Source organism: Mustela lutreola, chromosome 3, assembly GCF_030435805.1.
Source record: "Mustela lutreola isolate mMusLut2 chromosome 3, mMusLut2.pri, whole genome shotgun sequence".
NCBI lineage: Eukaryota > Metazoa > Chordata > Mammalia > Carnivora > Mustelidae > Mustela > Mustela lutreola.
Window position 1 is genome coordinate 48,880,234 of NC_081292.1, and position 16,125 is coordinate 48,896,358.

Below are 16,125 nucleotides of genomic sequence, written 5' to 3' on the forward strand. Positions count from 1 at the left end.
TAATATTTTAGTATTAACACAGACAACTTTTATTACTACTTATTTTCGTGTCATTTTAAAATTATTTGGAATGTTGTCTTTGTAGCTGCATAAAAATTATTTTTCTCTTTGTTATTTTTTTTTCTTTAGGGCTGTGATACACAGATGATTTATGACATGTTGCTAAGATTGAAATCCATTGTTTATTTACCTGGTGACTTTGTCTGCAAAAAGGTGAGTACATGCTATCTTTTGAATGCACAACTAGTAAATAAATACACTTAAGTTCAGATATAGGTCAAGAGCATAGTTTAAACAGAATTTCCAGGGTGAATTCCATAGTATAGAAATAATTGACATAGAGTTTTATAAAAGAATAATCTACTCTAAGTTCAAACTGGAACAAGACAATATGGATTTCATTACCTATAGGATATAAGTGTGGGAAGTCTGAAAAGTTGCTTTGTATAAATGTAAATCATCAATTATCACACCCCATTAATGCCAAATATTTAAAGTGGAGAAAAAAGTTATAGAAGTGAACGGTGGTTCTGCCCTTTTTATATCTTCAGCAAGCTATCAGTTACCTCGATTTAGCTCACTCAATTAGTGGATAATTAATGCCACATTCTTTCCAATTTTACTGTAATTTTTATGATTACAAAAGTAATACATGCTCATTATTTTTAAAATGGAAAACACATAAAAAGCATAAAGACAAAAATTCCACCACCCAGAAATAATCACTACTCATATATTTCAATCTATCTTTTATACTGATTGATGGATAGCTTGTTTTATAAAACTGACATACTGTATTTTTTATCATATAACTATATCATAATTACATTTTATTTACTATTCAATTATCTTCTACCACCTTATTTTTAAAGCTGCATAATATTATAATCTATAAATCAATTTTCAAATGTTTGCTATTATAAAAGAACTCTACAATGAACATTTTTGCACATCTCTGATGTCTAACTTAAGGGAGGAGAGAAGGAATGCTGACTTTGGGTTTTATATCTTGGGAAACTAAATCAGTAGTGAAGTCAATAATCAGAATAAAAAGGGATGCCTGGTTGGCTCAGTCAGTTAAGCATCTGCCTTCAGCTCAGGTCATGATCCCAGAGTCCTGGGATCAAGTCCAACATTGGGCTCCTTGCTCAGCAGGGAGCCTGCTTCTCCCTCTGCCTGCTGCTCCCTCTGTTTGTGTTCCTCTCTCTCTCTATGACAAATAAATAAAATCTACATAAAAATAAAAGTAAAAAATTTTAAAAAATAATAATCAGAATAAAAAGTAGAGGAAGATGAGCAATTTAAAGAATGAGAAATGATCCAAAACCCTGGGGAGTTCGCAAGCAAGTAATAGCACCTATATCATTCCAAAATAATGTGTTAGGTGCTATGGTAGACATAAACCCAAACTATTAAAGGACACAGAGTAAGGACACGTTTCCACTGGGGTACTAGCAAGACTTCCTGGAGAAGATCGTATTCAAGGCAAGTCTTGAAGAATGAATTTACATGGGATCACTTGGGTGGCTCAGTCAGTTAAATGTCCAACTCTTGATCTCAGCTGAGGTGTTGATCTCAAGTTTGTTGGTTCAAGCCCCATATTGAGCTGGGCATACGGCTACTTTAAAAAAAAGAAAAAGAGTCAAAAAAATGAATTTACATGAACCAAGAAAAAGAAGAACCTGGCATTTCAGATAGAGGAAAGAATTAGCATGAGCTAAGGCAGAGAGAAACTCCTTGCAGAGGAAGTTCAGAAAACTACAGTAAGTCCAAAGTTAGAACATTCTAGTATTATTTATTTTTAAAAGTCAATATTTTTGAGTACCATGTCCAGACACTGTGTTGAGTATTGGGTATAATCAGCAGTGAGCAAAAAAAACATGGTTCTTGTCCTCCAGGTGCTTACAATCTAGTTCAAGGGTATTCAATTCACAGTGTACATCAGAATCACCTGAAATTAGAAGTCTGGACTGCGGGCGCCTGGGTGGCTCAGTGGGTTAAGCCGCTGCCTTCGGCTCAGGTCATGATCTCAGGGTCCTGGGATCGAGTCCCGCATCGGGCTCTCTGCTCAGCAGGGAGCCTGCTTCCTCCTCTCTCTCTGCCTGCCTCTCTGCCTACTTGTGATCTCTCTCTGTCGAATAAATAAATAAAAATCTTTAAAAAAAAAAAAAAAAAAAAAGTCTGGACTGCATCCCCAGAAATTCAGTGGGTTAAGGTGGAGCTCACATATCAAGATTTTTTTTAAAAGCTCCCAGACTATCTAAAATGCAGCCAAAGTTGAGAATCACTGGCCTGATAGAAGAGACAAATGATAAACAAATGAAGTTAAATAAATACATAAGCTCCAAAATATGCTAACTTCTATAAAAATGGAATACACTAGGGATGTGTGTGGTGCAACAGCACTTATTTAGATTTGAGGGTTGAGAAAGGGGGAGGTTGTCAGCCATGACCTTTATAAAATATAAAGTGAAATATTTCTTTAGTAATAAGGTGGAGAGGACAGCATTTTAGATGAAGGCTTGGAGCCATGAAGTAGGACAGAGCTTGAAATATTTACTGAATGGAAGCAAGTGATCAACTGGAATGATGGTGTAAAACAAAGTTAAGAGTAGAAGATATTTCAAGGCATCTGGGTAGAGATACCTGGTGCACAGATAGAAAGAAATCGGTCTAGTTTGTGAGAGAGGATAGAACTAGAGGTAAGTCTTGGAAACAAACATATGGAAGCCAACTTCATTAGAAGCTTAAGAAAGATAAAACAAGAGGTCCAAGGCCTATAACTTTGGAAAATACCATTATTTATGGAGGAGGTCAAGGAAGAAGAATCAAAGGAGGAGCTATCAGAGGTAGAGGAGGAAAAATGGAGGAGAGATTTTGACATAATAGAAACCAAGAATATGCAATCCCACACAAATTAATCCAAGTTAAAAGCAGGCAGGTTGGTGATATGAAATCATTTACACTGAAATGGGAAATACAAACCACAGCTCATTTTAAAGACCCCTTTAGGGCAGTGTTAGATTTGGAATGACATGGCCTTAATGCACCAAAATGGCCTTTCAATTTGTTCCAGTAACAGCAGGGACTGGAAATTGAGATAACTCATAGAAACTTTAGCACCCATGCCCCTAAGCAGTGCAAATTTGCTTAACAAAGTATGAAATGCAGAGTAGATACAGCCTTCTCATTTCTAATTTCTTCTTCGCATACCTCCAGCACTCAATAATAAAAACAGATCAGTGAACACAAGTGAGGAAAGAAAGGAATAAGTAGGAGAAATAGCATAAATAAGAACGCCTGAGACTACCTGCCACATTGCTTTGCTTTTGCCTATAAGAGAGGAAGATTTAATTCATAGTAGATATTGACCGAGATGAAAAGTTGTTAAATTCAGCTTTGTTTTTGCTTATCATTTCCACAAATCACTGTAGGAAACAGGAAGGGAAAAAAAACCTCATATTCTATAGGAATTTGCCTTAATAATTGAAGGAATGTCAGGGCTCAGGATGAAGTTTGCTGACCTGCCTAATCTTCAAGATGACTCCCAAATATACTGAGTACGTAGCTTGAACCATTTTGAAAAAAACTTGGGAATTTTCCCAGAATTAACTGCAGAATTAATTTGAGTGTCAGAATGCCCCTTCTGAAGAATATATCCTTCTAAACAGGAACCCTGAAAATTTGAAGTGCTCTCTCTCACTAAGGGTTACCTCACTCTACATGAGGCTCTTGCATTTGTACACTTCCTCCAAATTAGTACATAAACCAACCACAGAAGCTTGGTTTGGTCTTAATTTTGCACATGCTCTCAGAATCTTGTTCTCTGAGGAATGTCTACTCCATTTGAATGCTAATTAAATTTGCAGGAAAGGCTTAAATTAGCCTAGAAGTATGCAAGAAATCATGGAAGTTTTGGTTTGTTGATTATGCCAGATCTCCTTGGAAAATTACTGAAATGATCATTAAAAAATAATTAAAAGTGCTGAACTATATTTAAGTGCCCATTATGTACTTCTACCTCCAGTCAGATGTAATAACTGCTTTTGAAAAATCATTCTAGTTCCCGGAGAATTACTTCATGAAAAGAATAAGGAATATACCCTTGTAGTAATCATTACTTCCTGGAGTAATCTCTTGGAAAACTAATATTCAGACACTTTTCTTTTTTTTTAAATAATTCATCATCATTTTATTGGTTTTTTAGAGATTGGTGTTGATACTGGATTTATCATTAGGTATGCTCTATCTATATATATTCTACAGAGTCAGGTGACATATGTGCTGCTAGTTCTAATGCTATCATCTGCCAACCTTGTAAATTTGCTCAAGACACTTAACTTTTCAAGCCTCTACTACCAATTTTTAAATATCTTTGACCTCACTGGGATTTTTGCAAGAATTAAATGAATTAAGATCCCTGAAAATGTTTTGCAATTATAAAGTAGCATGTTCTGATAGAAGAAATGCAAGTATTAAAATAAGGAGTAATGTAAATATCAGATATTATTATGATTTTTTAAAGTACTCTGTAAATGTTAGACGTTATTAACATTGATATTATAGAAATAATTGTAATAAGATCCATCTGTCTTGGAATTTCTACTTTGATCTATGTTTGAGAATAAATACCTGTTTAATATTCTGCACAATGCAAAATTTTAAAATATTTGCTTTGTACACTTAGGAGTAGCGCATTCTAGGCTTCCTTTTGCTTCTAATTACAGTCATGGAGTTTTGGTTAGTCAACCATGCTGATCTGTGCCTTTATTTTTCTTTCTGTAAAATGGAAATAATAGTGCTTACTTTACTTTCCTCATAAAGGTAATAGGAAGATAAAATGAAAAATTCAATGTCACAGATGTTAACTAAGAGGTAGAACCTGAAAATTTTAAATTTAAAATTTAATATGACAAGAACTAATATTCAGGAAAGGAAAACAACTGGGATGCCTGGGTAGCTGTTGGTTGAGCATCTCGCTCTTCATTTTGGCTCAAGTCATGATCCCATGATCAAGTCCATGCGGGGCTCTGCACTCAGTGAGGTGTCTGCTTGAGAGTCTCTCCTCTGCCCCTCCCCTGACTTGTGCTCGCACTCTAACTCTCTAAAATAAATAAATCTTTTTTAAAAGGGGGGGGTGGAATGAAAACAAACCTTGGTATTAAAGGATCTTAAAACTTCAAAGAAAATGGTTAAACTATATTTACCTCATTCATAAATGAGTGCCTATATCATAAGCCTTATGCTCAACACTGAAACAAAGTAAACATTGTCTCAGCCATCACAGAGCATAAACTATAATCAACACTGTTTAATCCTGAGTTAATTTTAATGTATTCTAATCTTTTGAAAATATGGCTAACAGGAATATTTAGTGAATTCAAATAACCCAGTCCCCTCCTGAACCAAGTAAGTAAATTCACTGTGTTCATGCTATTATTTTATACTTCAGGGTGATCAAGACCCAATTCATTAAGACTTATAGGTGTTATTATCCAAATAGTTTGCCTAGTATTATGCAAACCAGCTTATTTAGAATTTAACAGCTTTTCTTGACCCAATTGCAACTTAGGTCTCTTATATATTTATTCTTTCTGGATTTTGAAGTGAGAAGAGATATTCAAAGAGGCCCACAATAACCCATTAGTTTGGTGATTTGCATGATTCAACAAAAAAGTTATATTTATGGCTTAAGATTTATTACAGCAAAGCATACAGTGTAAAAACAGGAAGAAAAAGTTACACATAGGCAAAGACTAGAAAAATCAGGTGCAGGCTTTCTAGGTCCTACTTCTCAGAGGATCATAAGGATACATTTTTCTCTCCAGCTGTAGACCTAAAGGCAAAGACAAAATGTCTCCACCTAGGGAAACCCATCAGAGTCTTGAGGTCAAAAGTTGTTAAATGGTGCTGGTCACATAGCTACATGATCAGCCATGATTCAGACTCCAAACCAGATACCAAATACACATCATAAATCTTTGTGTTTATATTAAACAATGTTGACAGCCTGGTACATCCTGCTACACTGCCCCAGGCATACAGAATAACACTATTAACCAGTGACTCTGTGAACATTCCAGGAGTTTAGTTCTCAGGGCCTGAACAAGCATCATTTCCCTGGCTCCAAGAGTCCCCAGAGATAAGCAAAAGAGAGTCCCCAGAGATAAGCAAAACTGAGTAAAATAACCTGATGCATTAACACTTTCTTTTCAATATGGAACAAGAATAATAGCTTAAAGGTCTCCTGTGCTCCAATTACTAAATTCAGACCTCAGTGTTATAGGCATAAGAGTGGAGTTGACCTTTGAAAGACTGTAGCCCATGCTCTTTTTAAACACCAAGTACCTTCTTCTAAGCATAGCACTAGCCACCAAAGCTATGGGTGATTATGGTTACAACCAGTTATTTCCTCTACCTGTGCTTGTCCCTGAAACTATGTGCTGACTTGAAACATTTTTACCTGGACAATGGTGCCATACAGTGCTTACCTGTCTAGTAGTGGCATATAATGCTTCCATATTGGGAAATATCACTTCCTTACTAACTTCCTTTCATGTGATGTGTCCAATCAATATCCATAACTACCTCAGTCTTAATCACTTTTACATTGATATTTCTTGCTTTTTTAGTTTATATTTATTCCTCTGGAACATTTTATATTTCTTAATTTGGGGGCATAATTGTCAAGAGTTAAGTAACTACCATTTCCTCTTTATATTTGGCATACAGGGAGAAATTGGCAAGGAAATGTATATCATCAAGCAAGGTGAAGTCCAAGTTCTTGGAGGCTCTGATGGTACTCAGGTTCTGGTTACTTTGAAAGCTGGAGCGGTGTTTGGAGAAATCAGGTAGCTAAAAGATAAATCATAAGTATTAAACTCTATTATTTGTCATGAAAGAAAATTCTTAGGTCATAGAATAACTAAGCTTCCTGCTCAAATTTGACAAACGTTTGATTGTTCTGAGAGCATTGGCAAAATAAGGATTTTCACATTTCTGTTTATCCCTCCTTCCCCCAAAGACCTAGCTCATTCAGCTCCTTAGTGCCAAGACCTAGTCAGTGCCTGGCAGAAGGTACATACTAAGTATATATTGAATATATATATATATATATATATGAATGAATGAGTGAATCAATGATGAAACAAGAGGTTGGGAGAGTTAATTGTTGGAAAACTTAAATTTCAGGCTAACAGAGCAGTTTTGAGTCGGCCAAGAAAGCGAGTAACAACCAGATTTTACAGGTCTTTAAGGCCATAGTATGGAATTCATATTTTATTCTAAATACAAATGGATGCCAGTGGAGGATTTTAGGCAAAAATGATACAATTCGAATTATGACTTTAAACAACCACTCCAACAGCTATGTGGAGAAGAGACAGTAGAAGAGCAAGTATAAAATAAAGGAAACCAATTAAAAGTCAGTTGTGGTTGTTCAAGTGAAAAATGATGGAGTCTTGAACTAGGATGCTGACTCTGAAGGGGAAGAGAAGTGTGTACTGTAAGGATGTTACTGACATAACAATTTCATAGCTGCTAAGAAATTATCTTCAGGGTTCCAGAGATACGGGCAATTTCAGATGACTTCATATTAGTATAAGAGATTTTCTGAGAATGTTGAAGCATGTTATATCTCTGTTAATAATGTGGCCTCCCTTTTTTTAATTTTTTTCTCCTTGCTTAAAACAGAATGGACACTCCTGTGAGGGTCCTGCTTTGGGGCAGTGCTGGAAACACTTCTTAGAATGTTCAAGATTTCAGTTATTTGCCTATTTTCTATTGCTTCCTTACTGGGAATCCTTGCAAAAGTGATTTAATATTTTAGTGACTTAATAACCACTGTAATCTTCAAGGTCATAAAACATGCAACAGTCTAACCTGAAATATCACAGAAATTAATTAGCTGACCTCTCCCAAGGGCTGAATACTCCCTGAAGAATAAAGCCTTATAAATACAAGTATGTTAATTGCTGATACTATCATCACAGGAAGAAATACTCTAGGAGTAGTATTCAGGTGCTGCTGAGCTGCAATTGAAAAGAATCTTAAAGATTAAGAATCTTAGATTCTTGACAATAACTTCTCAAATAAATCTATTACCCATTTGATTTCTAAGGCCAAATTGAAGCCAGTAGACCAGGCAAGCTCTATACTTGCTCAGTAGTCTGGTTGATTCAAGCAAAAGGGAATTTTTGCCTTGATTCTCTTCTTGGCTATCGCTGAGGAGAAACAGGATGCATCTGGCTCTTCCCAGATACCCACAGGCTTCGTAGGCCCACAGCTGCCATATGCCCCTGGAGCTCTAGTTATTTACTCCAGTGATGGAAGCATGACTGCCAAACATCTAGATACTGGAAAGATCTGGTGATCATGTTTACTACTCAAAAATGCTGTGACCTTTGTTAAAATGATCTATATCCAACACTATCATATAGCTTTTTAAAGAAGGTTCTTTTTTCTGAGGCAAAAAAGAAGAAAAAAGAATTGAGGGCTTTCAAAGACATTGTATGGTAATCTAAAAGAGCAAACCCTGACTAAAATATAGATTTACAGCCTTTCATAGAGAAAACCCAGACCACACTTCCAATTAATATCTGAAGAATACAGACACCCCATTTTTAATAGAGAGACCTAGGGTCTGCCAAAGGATGGTTTTGTAGTAGTTCTGATTCCATTGTTTTCCTTGCACATACAGTAAGTGCCAAGTCTTATTCACCAAAAAAACTTAACCACTTCCTATTCTCCTTCTGCTTCTCACCATTCTTGAAACACATACGAACTTCTACCATTGGTATCGTTATTGTGATTTCAATAGAATTTCCTACTGGTTTCATATTTCTTTGGAATATCCTCCCCCTGGAAAATATCTACTCACTCTTCAGGACTCAATTCATGGGTCACCTTTGAAGCCACCTCTAATCACCCCCAAAACAACTAGAGGCTCCCTGTTCTCTGCTTCCATACTATTTTATTCATAACTTTATTATAGTAGTTAACACTGATTTAATTACACTTAATTTGTTCAGATGGATCTTCCCAACAGATTAAGTTATTAAAATATAAGAACTAGAACTTTCCATCTTTATGTCACCAGCAGCTACATAAAAATAATACAGTAAGCCGATACAGTAAGCAACATAATTTCTTCCTCACTTTGCTCCTCCTCACAAGCACAATTAACAACTATTAGAAAACAAGACACTACTGAGAGAATCCTACAACATGTGGGTGAGGCTGGAGCACCACCTGCACCACAGAAACCAAAAGACTGCATGAGAAGGGAAGGGGCACCTGGGTGGTTAAGCAACTGCCTTCAGCTTAGGTCATGATCCTGGATGCCCAGGATCTAGTCCCACATCAGGCACCCTGCTCAGTAGGGAGTCTGCTTCTCCCTCTCTCTCTCTCTCTCTCTCTCTCACTCTTTCTCTCAAATAAATAAATAAAATGTAAAAAAAAAAAAAAAAAAAAAAAAGAAAAGGGTAAGAGAAGTAACTACACAGTGACCACATTGCCCCTTCCCAAGGCCAGCATAGCATCATACTGAGATACTGAGGTCTTCCCTGAGCCTCCAGTTTCTCCAGTGTGAAAAGAGAACCCAAAGGGGACAACCATCCCCCAAGCATTGTGGAACCCCATACCTTGATTTTTCACTACAATGATTGCAGGAGAACCTGTGTCTCGACCACTGGGAACCTGACTGTGATGGAGAAGAGAAGAGAGGCTTGCAATATCCAGCAAGTGGATCTTGACAGACTAAGTTCATGCCATGCCCAAGTAGTAATACCAACCAGCAGCTTTGCAGAACCAAACTAGGAATGCACTCACCAGGGAACTCAGCAGAGTGTGGAACTGTCTGATTCTGATCTTCAAACAAGGTTTGCAGACCTTAGAGCCCCATTTGCCCTCATTCAGGCAAGGAGCTAAACCAGCCCCACCCACTATGGAAAGGTTTTTGGCCCCATCTGACCAGAAGGGCTAGTAACAACTACTGGAATCGGTGTGGGCCAGCAGCACTCAAGCCAAGAGGCAGGCAGGCAGAGGTGAATGGTCCCAGAAAAGCCAGTACTGGGCATTAAGCATTCCCATGATATGCAAAGGCAGAGGGATCAATTCATAGTCAAGGCTAAAAGAGGCTTTTCAACTACAGAACCTACTTGGGAAATTTAGAATAGCCTAGAGCAGTCCCTTTCCCTCCCATGCAGGCAAGGGAGCTAAGGTATAGATAGCCCTAACGCCTGTGAGTGCCTTCTGGCCCCATCTGACCAGTAAGGGCTAGAGACAACTCCTGGAAACTATGCTGGCCCAGTGGCACTGAAGCCACTCAATTGAGGTAGGCAGATAGCAAAGCCAGTGGCCCTGTTCACTCAGGGAACTTGCAGTGCAGGTTGGCTTGAGTTAGCAAACAATGAGCTTTACCTGCTTTAAAGCTACTTTTCCCACTGTGCCCAGGTAGGGAATCTAATTTATACTCCTGCTCCTCGCTGACTACAACCTTTAGCTTAACCAACTAAGGAACCTAACCAGAGAACATAGGAGGCTACATAGCCCCTTCAACTGCCCTACATACAGTGGCACTTGAACAGAGAGTACAGCCCAAAACTTCCCCCATCCAAAGAGAAAAATCAGTGGTCTCACCTGAGCAAGGAATTCAGTACACACTCTGGCCTGATTCAAGTCCCCAAACAATAAGCTGGGTTCAATCCTGCTGCCCTTCTACATCAGGGAAGCTCCTTTATAGTCCCATATACTACTGAATCCTGTACCCAGTCTAGACCATCTAGTAAGACTCACCAGAGAATCCAGGCAACCATGGAGCCTGTCCTCCAGCCTCACTTGGATAGAAAACCAAGCCAGCAGTCCTAGCCAACTATTTTCAGCCAATGGTACAATCCCCCACGTCCTTCCTTAAAATTTGAACAGTTGCAGCACATAAAAATTGACTGTAATAGCAGGCTATATCTGCCCAAGGACATACAGCAGACACCCAGAAACCCAAACTGAACTGACTGGTGAAGAACTGTGTCTGTCAAAACAAAACTGTAAAGTCTAATTATTCAAATGTGTAAATAATAATGTAAAAAAAATCAAGGATCATGAAGGTAGATATGACAACACCAAAGGTAATTAATAAAGCTCTAATAACTGATCCTAAAGAAATAAAGACTATGAACTTTCAAACAAAGGATTCAAAATAACCTTCTTGTTTATGCATTGACAAAATAAGAAGTTCAACCAAAGACATGTGGGGTTGTGTCTTCAAGAGTTCTTGAGGGGTGCCTGGGTGACTCAGCGGATTAAAGCCTCTACCTTTGGCTCAGATCATGATCCCAGGGTCCTGGGATTGAGCCCCGGGATCTCTGCTTGGCGGGGAGCCTGTTCCTCCTCTCTCTCTCTCTCTCTCTGCCTACTTGTGATCTCTGTCTGTCAAATAAATAAATAAAATCTTTAAAAAAAAAAAAAAAGAGAGTTCTTGAGACCCCTGGACGTTCTATGTCTCTCCCTGGTCTCACTGTACTAAGTCTATGCCCCTTTCTCAACTTAACATCAGTTGGTTACATCGAATAAGAAGTAATAGTCATCCAAAAAAAAAAAAAAAAAAAAAGAAGTAATAGTCATCTCTGCATTAACAAAAATTAGAACGTTTCAGGATGCCTCCTCTGGCTCAGTCAGTTAAGTGTCTGCCTTCAGCTCAGGTCGTGATCCCAGGGTCCTGGGATGCAGTCCTGCACTGGGCTCCCTGTGCTGCAGGCAGGCTACTTCTCTCTCTGCCTGTTGCTCACCCTACTTGTCCTCTCTCTCTCTCCCCTCTCTCTGACAAATAAATAAAAATCTTTAAAAAAAAAAAAAAAAACTCTAGAACCTTTCTAAATGCCCACTAAGAGGACATTAAATACTCTAAATTGTGTTGTAGTTTTTAAATGGAAAACTATGGAGCCCTCAAAAATAAGCCAAAGGTCAAGGTGCCTGGCTGGCTCAGTTGGTGGAGTGTGTGACTCTGGGTCTCAAGGTTGTGAGTTCTAGTCCCACACTGGGTATAGAGATTACTTAAAAATAAAATCCTTAAAAAAGTTCAAACAAAGAAATAGAATAATTATATATATATATATATATATACACATATATATAATATAATATAATATAATATAAATGCAAGAGTTGAAAAGCATGTAATTGAACTGAAGAACTCAAGAGATAGTTTCAAAAATAAATTCAACCACACAAAAGAATCAGTGATCGGTAGGATAGGACTTAGGAAATTACCCAGAGGAGCAAAGAGAAAAAAGAATTAAAAAAGTGAAAAAGACCTATAGGAATTATGGGACACAATGATATCTTGATACATTAACCCTTTATCATTATATTATAACCTTCTTTGTCTCCCTTTACCATTTTTAACTTAGAGTCTATTTTGTTTAATATGATTATAGCTACACTAAAAAAAGATATCTGCAAACCCATGTTCATAGCATCATTATTTACAATAGCCAAGACATGGAAATAACCTAAGTATCTACTGGTGGATAAATGGATAAAGAAGCTGTATTCAGGGACACCTGGGTGGCTTAGTCGGTTAAGCTTCTTCCTTCAGCTCAAGTCATGATCCCAGAGTCCTGGGCTCTAGCCTCACATCGGGCTCTCTGCTCAGCGGGGAGCCTGCTTCTCCCTCTCCTTCTGCTACTCTCCCTGCTTGCATTCTCTCTCTCTCTCTCAAATAAACAAATAAATTTTTTTTTAAGTTGTATTCAGGGTGCCTGGGTGGCTCAGTGCGTTAAAGCCTCTGCCTTCAGCTCAGGTCATGATCTCAGGGCCCTGGGATGGAGTCCTGCATCAGGCTCTCTGCTTGGCAGGGAGCCTGCTTCCCTTCCTCTCTCTCTGCCTGCCTCTCTGCCTACTTGTGATCTCTGTCTGTCAAATAAATAAAATTTTTTTTAAAAGAGTTGTATTCATATATGTATGAATACCCATATACATATATGACTATAATTTAGCCTTAAGAAATCCTGCTATTTGTAACAATATGGATGGACCCTGAAGGCATTATGCTAGGTGAAATAGATCAGATAAAGAAAGAAAAATATTGTGTGATTTCAGTTATATGTAGACTCTAAAAGAAAGGAAGAAAAAAAGAAAGAAAATATTCATTAAAAAGGCTTGGGGTGGGGCGCCTGGGTGGCTCAGTGGGTTAAGCCTCTGCCTTCGGCTCAGGTCATGATCTCGGGATCCTGGGATCGAGCCCCGCTCGGGCTCTCTGCACAGTGGGGAGCCTGCTTCCCCCTCTCTCTCTGCCTGCTTCTCTGCCTACTTGTGATCTCTCTCTTTAAAAAAAAAAAAAAAAAAAAAAAAGGCTTGGGGTTACCAGAGACAGGTGTGGGGAGGGGAATTGCTGGTCAAAAGGTGCAAACTTCCAGTTAAGATTTTACTTATTTTTGTATTTGTCCAAGAGATAGAGAGAGAGCACAAGTAGGCAGAGCTGTAAGCAGAGGGAGAGGCAGTCTCCCCATGGAGCAGGGAGCCCAACATGGGACTTTGATCCCAGGACCCTGGGATCATGACCTGAGCAAAAGGCAGATGCTTAACTGACTGAGCTACACAGGCACTCCCAAACTTCCAGTTATAAGATAAATAGGTACTAGAGTTGTAATGTACAACATGATGACTATAGCTAACACTGCTGTATGATAGAAAAGTTAGGAATAATTCCTAAGAGCGCCCATCACAGGGATGGGATGGGAGCTCTTTTCCTGTTTTCTTTCTTTTTTATTGTTCTTATATGAGCAGATGAATGTTATTTAAACCTAGTGTAGTATCCACTTTATGATATATGTAAATCAACTCATCATGAAGTATGGCCTAAATTTATACAGTGACTCATGTCAATTGTTTCTCAATAAAACTGGAATTGAAAAACTATAAATAAATATTGATTTTCATTTATATCCCACTTCCTTTCAAAAATATTTTGTAGGTATATTCAGTAATTTTTGTTTATTTTTTTTAAGATTTTATTTATTTATTTGACAGAGAGAGAAATCACAAGTAGACAGAGAGGGAGGCAGAGAGAGGGAAGCAGGCTCCCTGCTGAGCAGAGAGCCTGATGTGGGCCTCGACGACCCCAGGACCCTGAGACCATGACCTGAGTTGAAGGCAGAGGCTTAACCCACTGAGCCACCCAGGTGCCCATATTCAGTAATTTTTAGTTAATTAATTCATTGTGATTTATAAAAACAACTGAAATTTATATCCAGGACCCCTTACAGCATAATGTGAAGTGTCTCAAAGAAAATCATGCATGACATGGTAAACAAGGATGGCCAACAAGAAACAATCGGCTCCCTGAAGAGCCTTACAAACAGTTGAGACAAGGAAACGAAAGATTCCAATACCAGGTGTTGAAATATATGGATTACATCCAAAGATGGAGTATACACAGGATGTTAAGGAGTATAAGGCTTCAAAATGACCAGTGTATCCCTTGGATGTGGCAATTACTTGAGCTTATTTGGGAACTGATGGAAGACATTTCTGTGTTCCTCAAATGACACGTGCAGACAACAATGTGTGCACAAAGGTCAATGCTGGTAGTCCCTACTGTAGGATATGTAAATGATTTTTCACGTAATGCCTATAGTGGTTGCATGGTGGCACCCACAAAGATATATCCATGCCCTAACCCCTGGAACCCGTGAAGATAAAATATAACCTTACTAGGAAAAAAAGCAAAAACAAAAAACAAAAAAGGTTCTTTACAGATATAATTAAGTTAAGGATCTCAAAGACAAGATCATTCTTAATTATCTGGATAAGCCCTATTTCGAATGACAAGTATCCTCACATGAGACAGAAGAAGAAAGACACACAGATGCAGGGGAAAGAGGGAAAGACCATCTGAAGACTGAGGCAGAAATTGGAATTATGTAGCTAGAGCCAGGGAATTCCTGGAGCCACCAGAAGCTGAAAGAGGCAAGAAAAGGTTCTTTTCTAGATTCTTTGGAGGAAGCCCAGCTTTGCCAACACCTTGATTTTGGACTTTGACCTCCAGAATTGTGAGAGAATGCATTTTTATTGTATTGCCATTGGGTTTGTGGCAATTTGTTAAAGCAACTCTAGGAAACAAATACCAAACTCTTTAAATTGTTAACTGTAACATTTTTACTTGGGGGGGGGGGAGAGGCATGCTTAATACCTCCTTCTACTCACCCTACATGGCCAGTGTACCTCTGAGACCTATCAGTCTTACCTCCTTGATAAATCTCCCATCATGTATATCTTACCATCTCCAATGCTCCTGTTGGTCCAGCCCACCTCCACTTCTCACTGGACAACTGTAGTGGCCTACTTTGCTTTTCCTATTCCAATATCTGCATCTTCTGCAATCCAGTCTCCACTCTACAGCCAGAGGGATCTTTGGGAAACACAGATATGATTGTGTCCCCCCCACTTCTGCTTAAAACAATCATGCTTTTACACTGTTTTTAGGAATAAGAACAAAGTTCTTATCCTGGCCTGCAAGGTTCTACAGAGGCAAACCACTGCTCACCTCTCTACTCACATTGGATCCCACTCTTGTGCGCTCTTTAATTCAGGCTTCAGTTCCCTGAATATGCCACATGATATATGGCCTTGGGGAGTTTTTCACACACACTGTTACCTCTGTCTGGACACTTTCCCATCTCCTTTACTTAATCTCAGCTTCTTTCAGAACTTCCTATATTCTCCACTATAGGGACCTCCCTGTTATCTTCGCTATATGCTCTGGTCAGACTATATTCCTTTCTTTCTGAGAACTTATCCTTGTAATTATGCCCTCCCTGGGGCATTTATTTCTTTGATGTCTTTTCTCCTCATTAATTTGTGGGCACCGGGACTATTGTGTATGGCTGTTCCAGTTGTGCTGTGCATCAAGATGACCAGTGAGGGATCATATTCCACTCCTGAGTCATGATTTCTGCTATTGTGCTCTTCTTCATGCACACTTACTCTTTACTTTCCAAATGGGAGAATTTTTATGGCCCAGATTTGCACCCACAGGACTGCAGTTGCCCAGAGAAGCTACATTTTTCTATTTTGCACAGTCACAGGTTTCCAAGGACAATAGCCGACACCACATTTGGTTTGTTCTGC

General features: G+C 38.5%; 1 protein-coding gene across 1 annotated transcript in view; it reads left to right on the forward strand.

Annotated features, from left to right (window-relative positions):
- Window positions 1-16,125, forward strand: part of CNGB3 (cyclic nucleotide gated channel subunit beta 3) — a 170,960-nt gene that overhangs the window by 140,486 nt on the left and 14,349 nt on the right. The window contains exons 14-15 of the mRNA XM_059166079.1: window positions 130-213; window positions 6,733-6,851. Coding sequence (XP_059022062.1) covers window positions 130-213; window positions 6,733-6,851 — 203 coding nt within the window. The remainder of the gene's footprint in view (window positions 1-129; window positions 214-6,732; window positions 6,852-16,125) is intronic.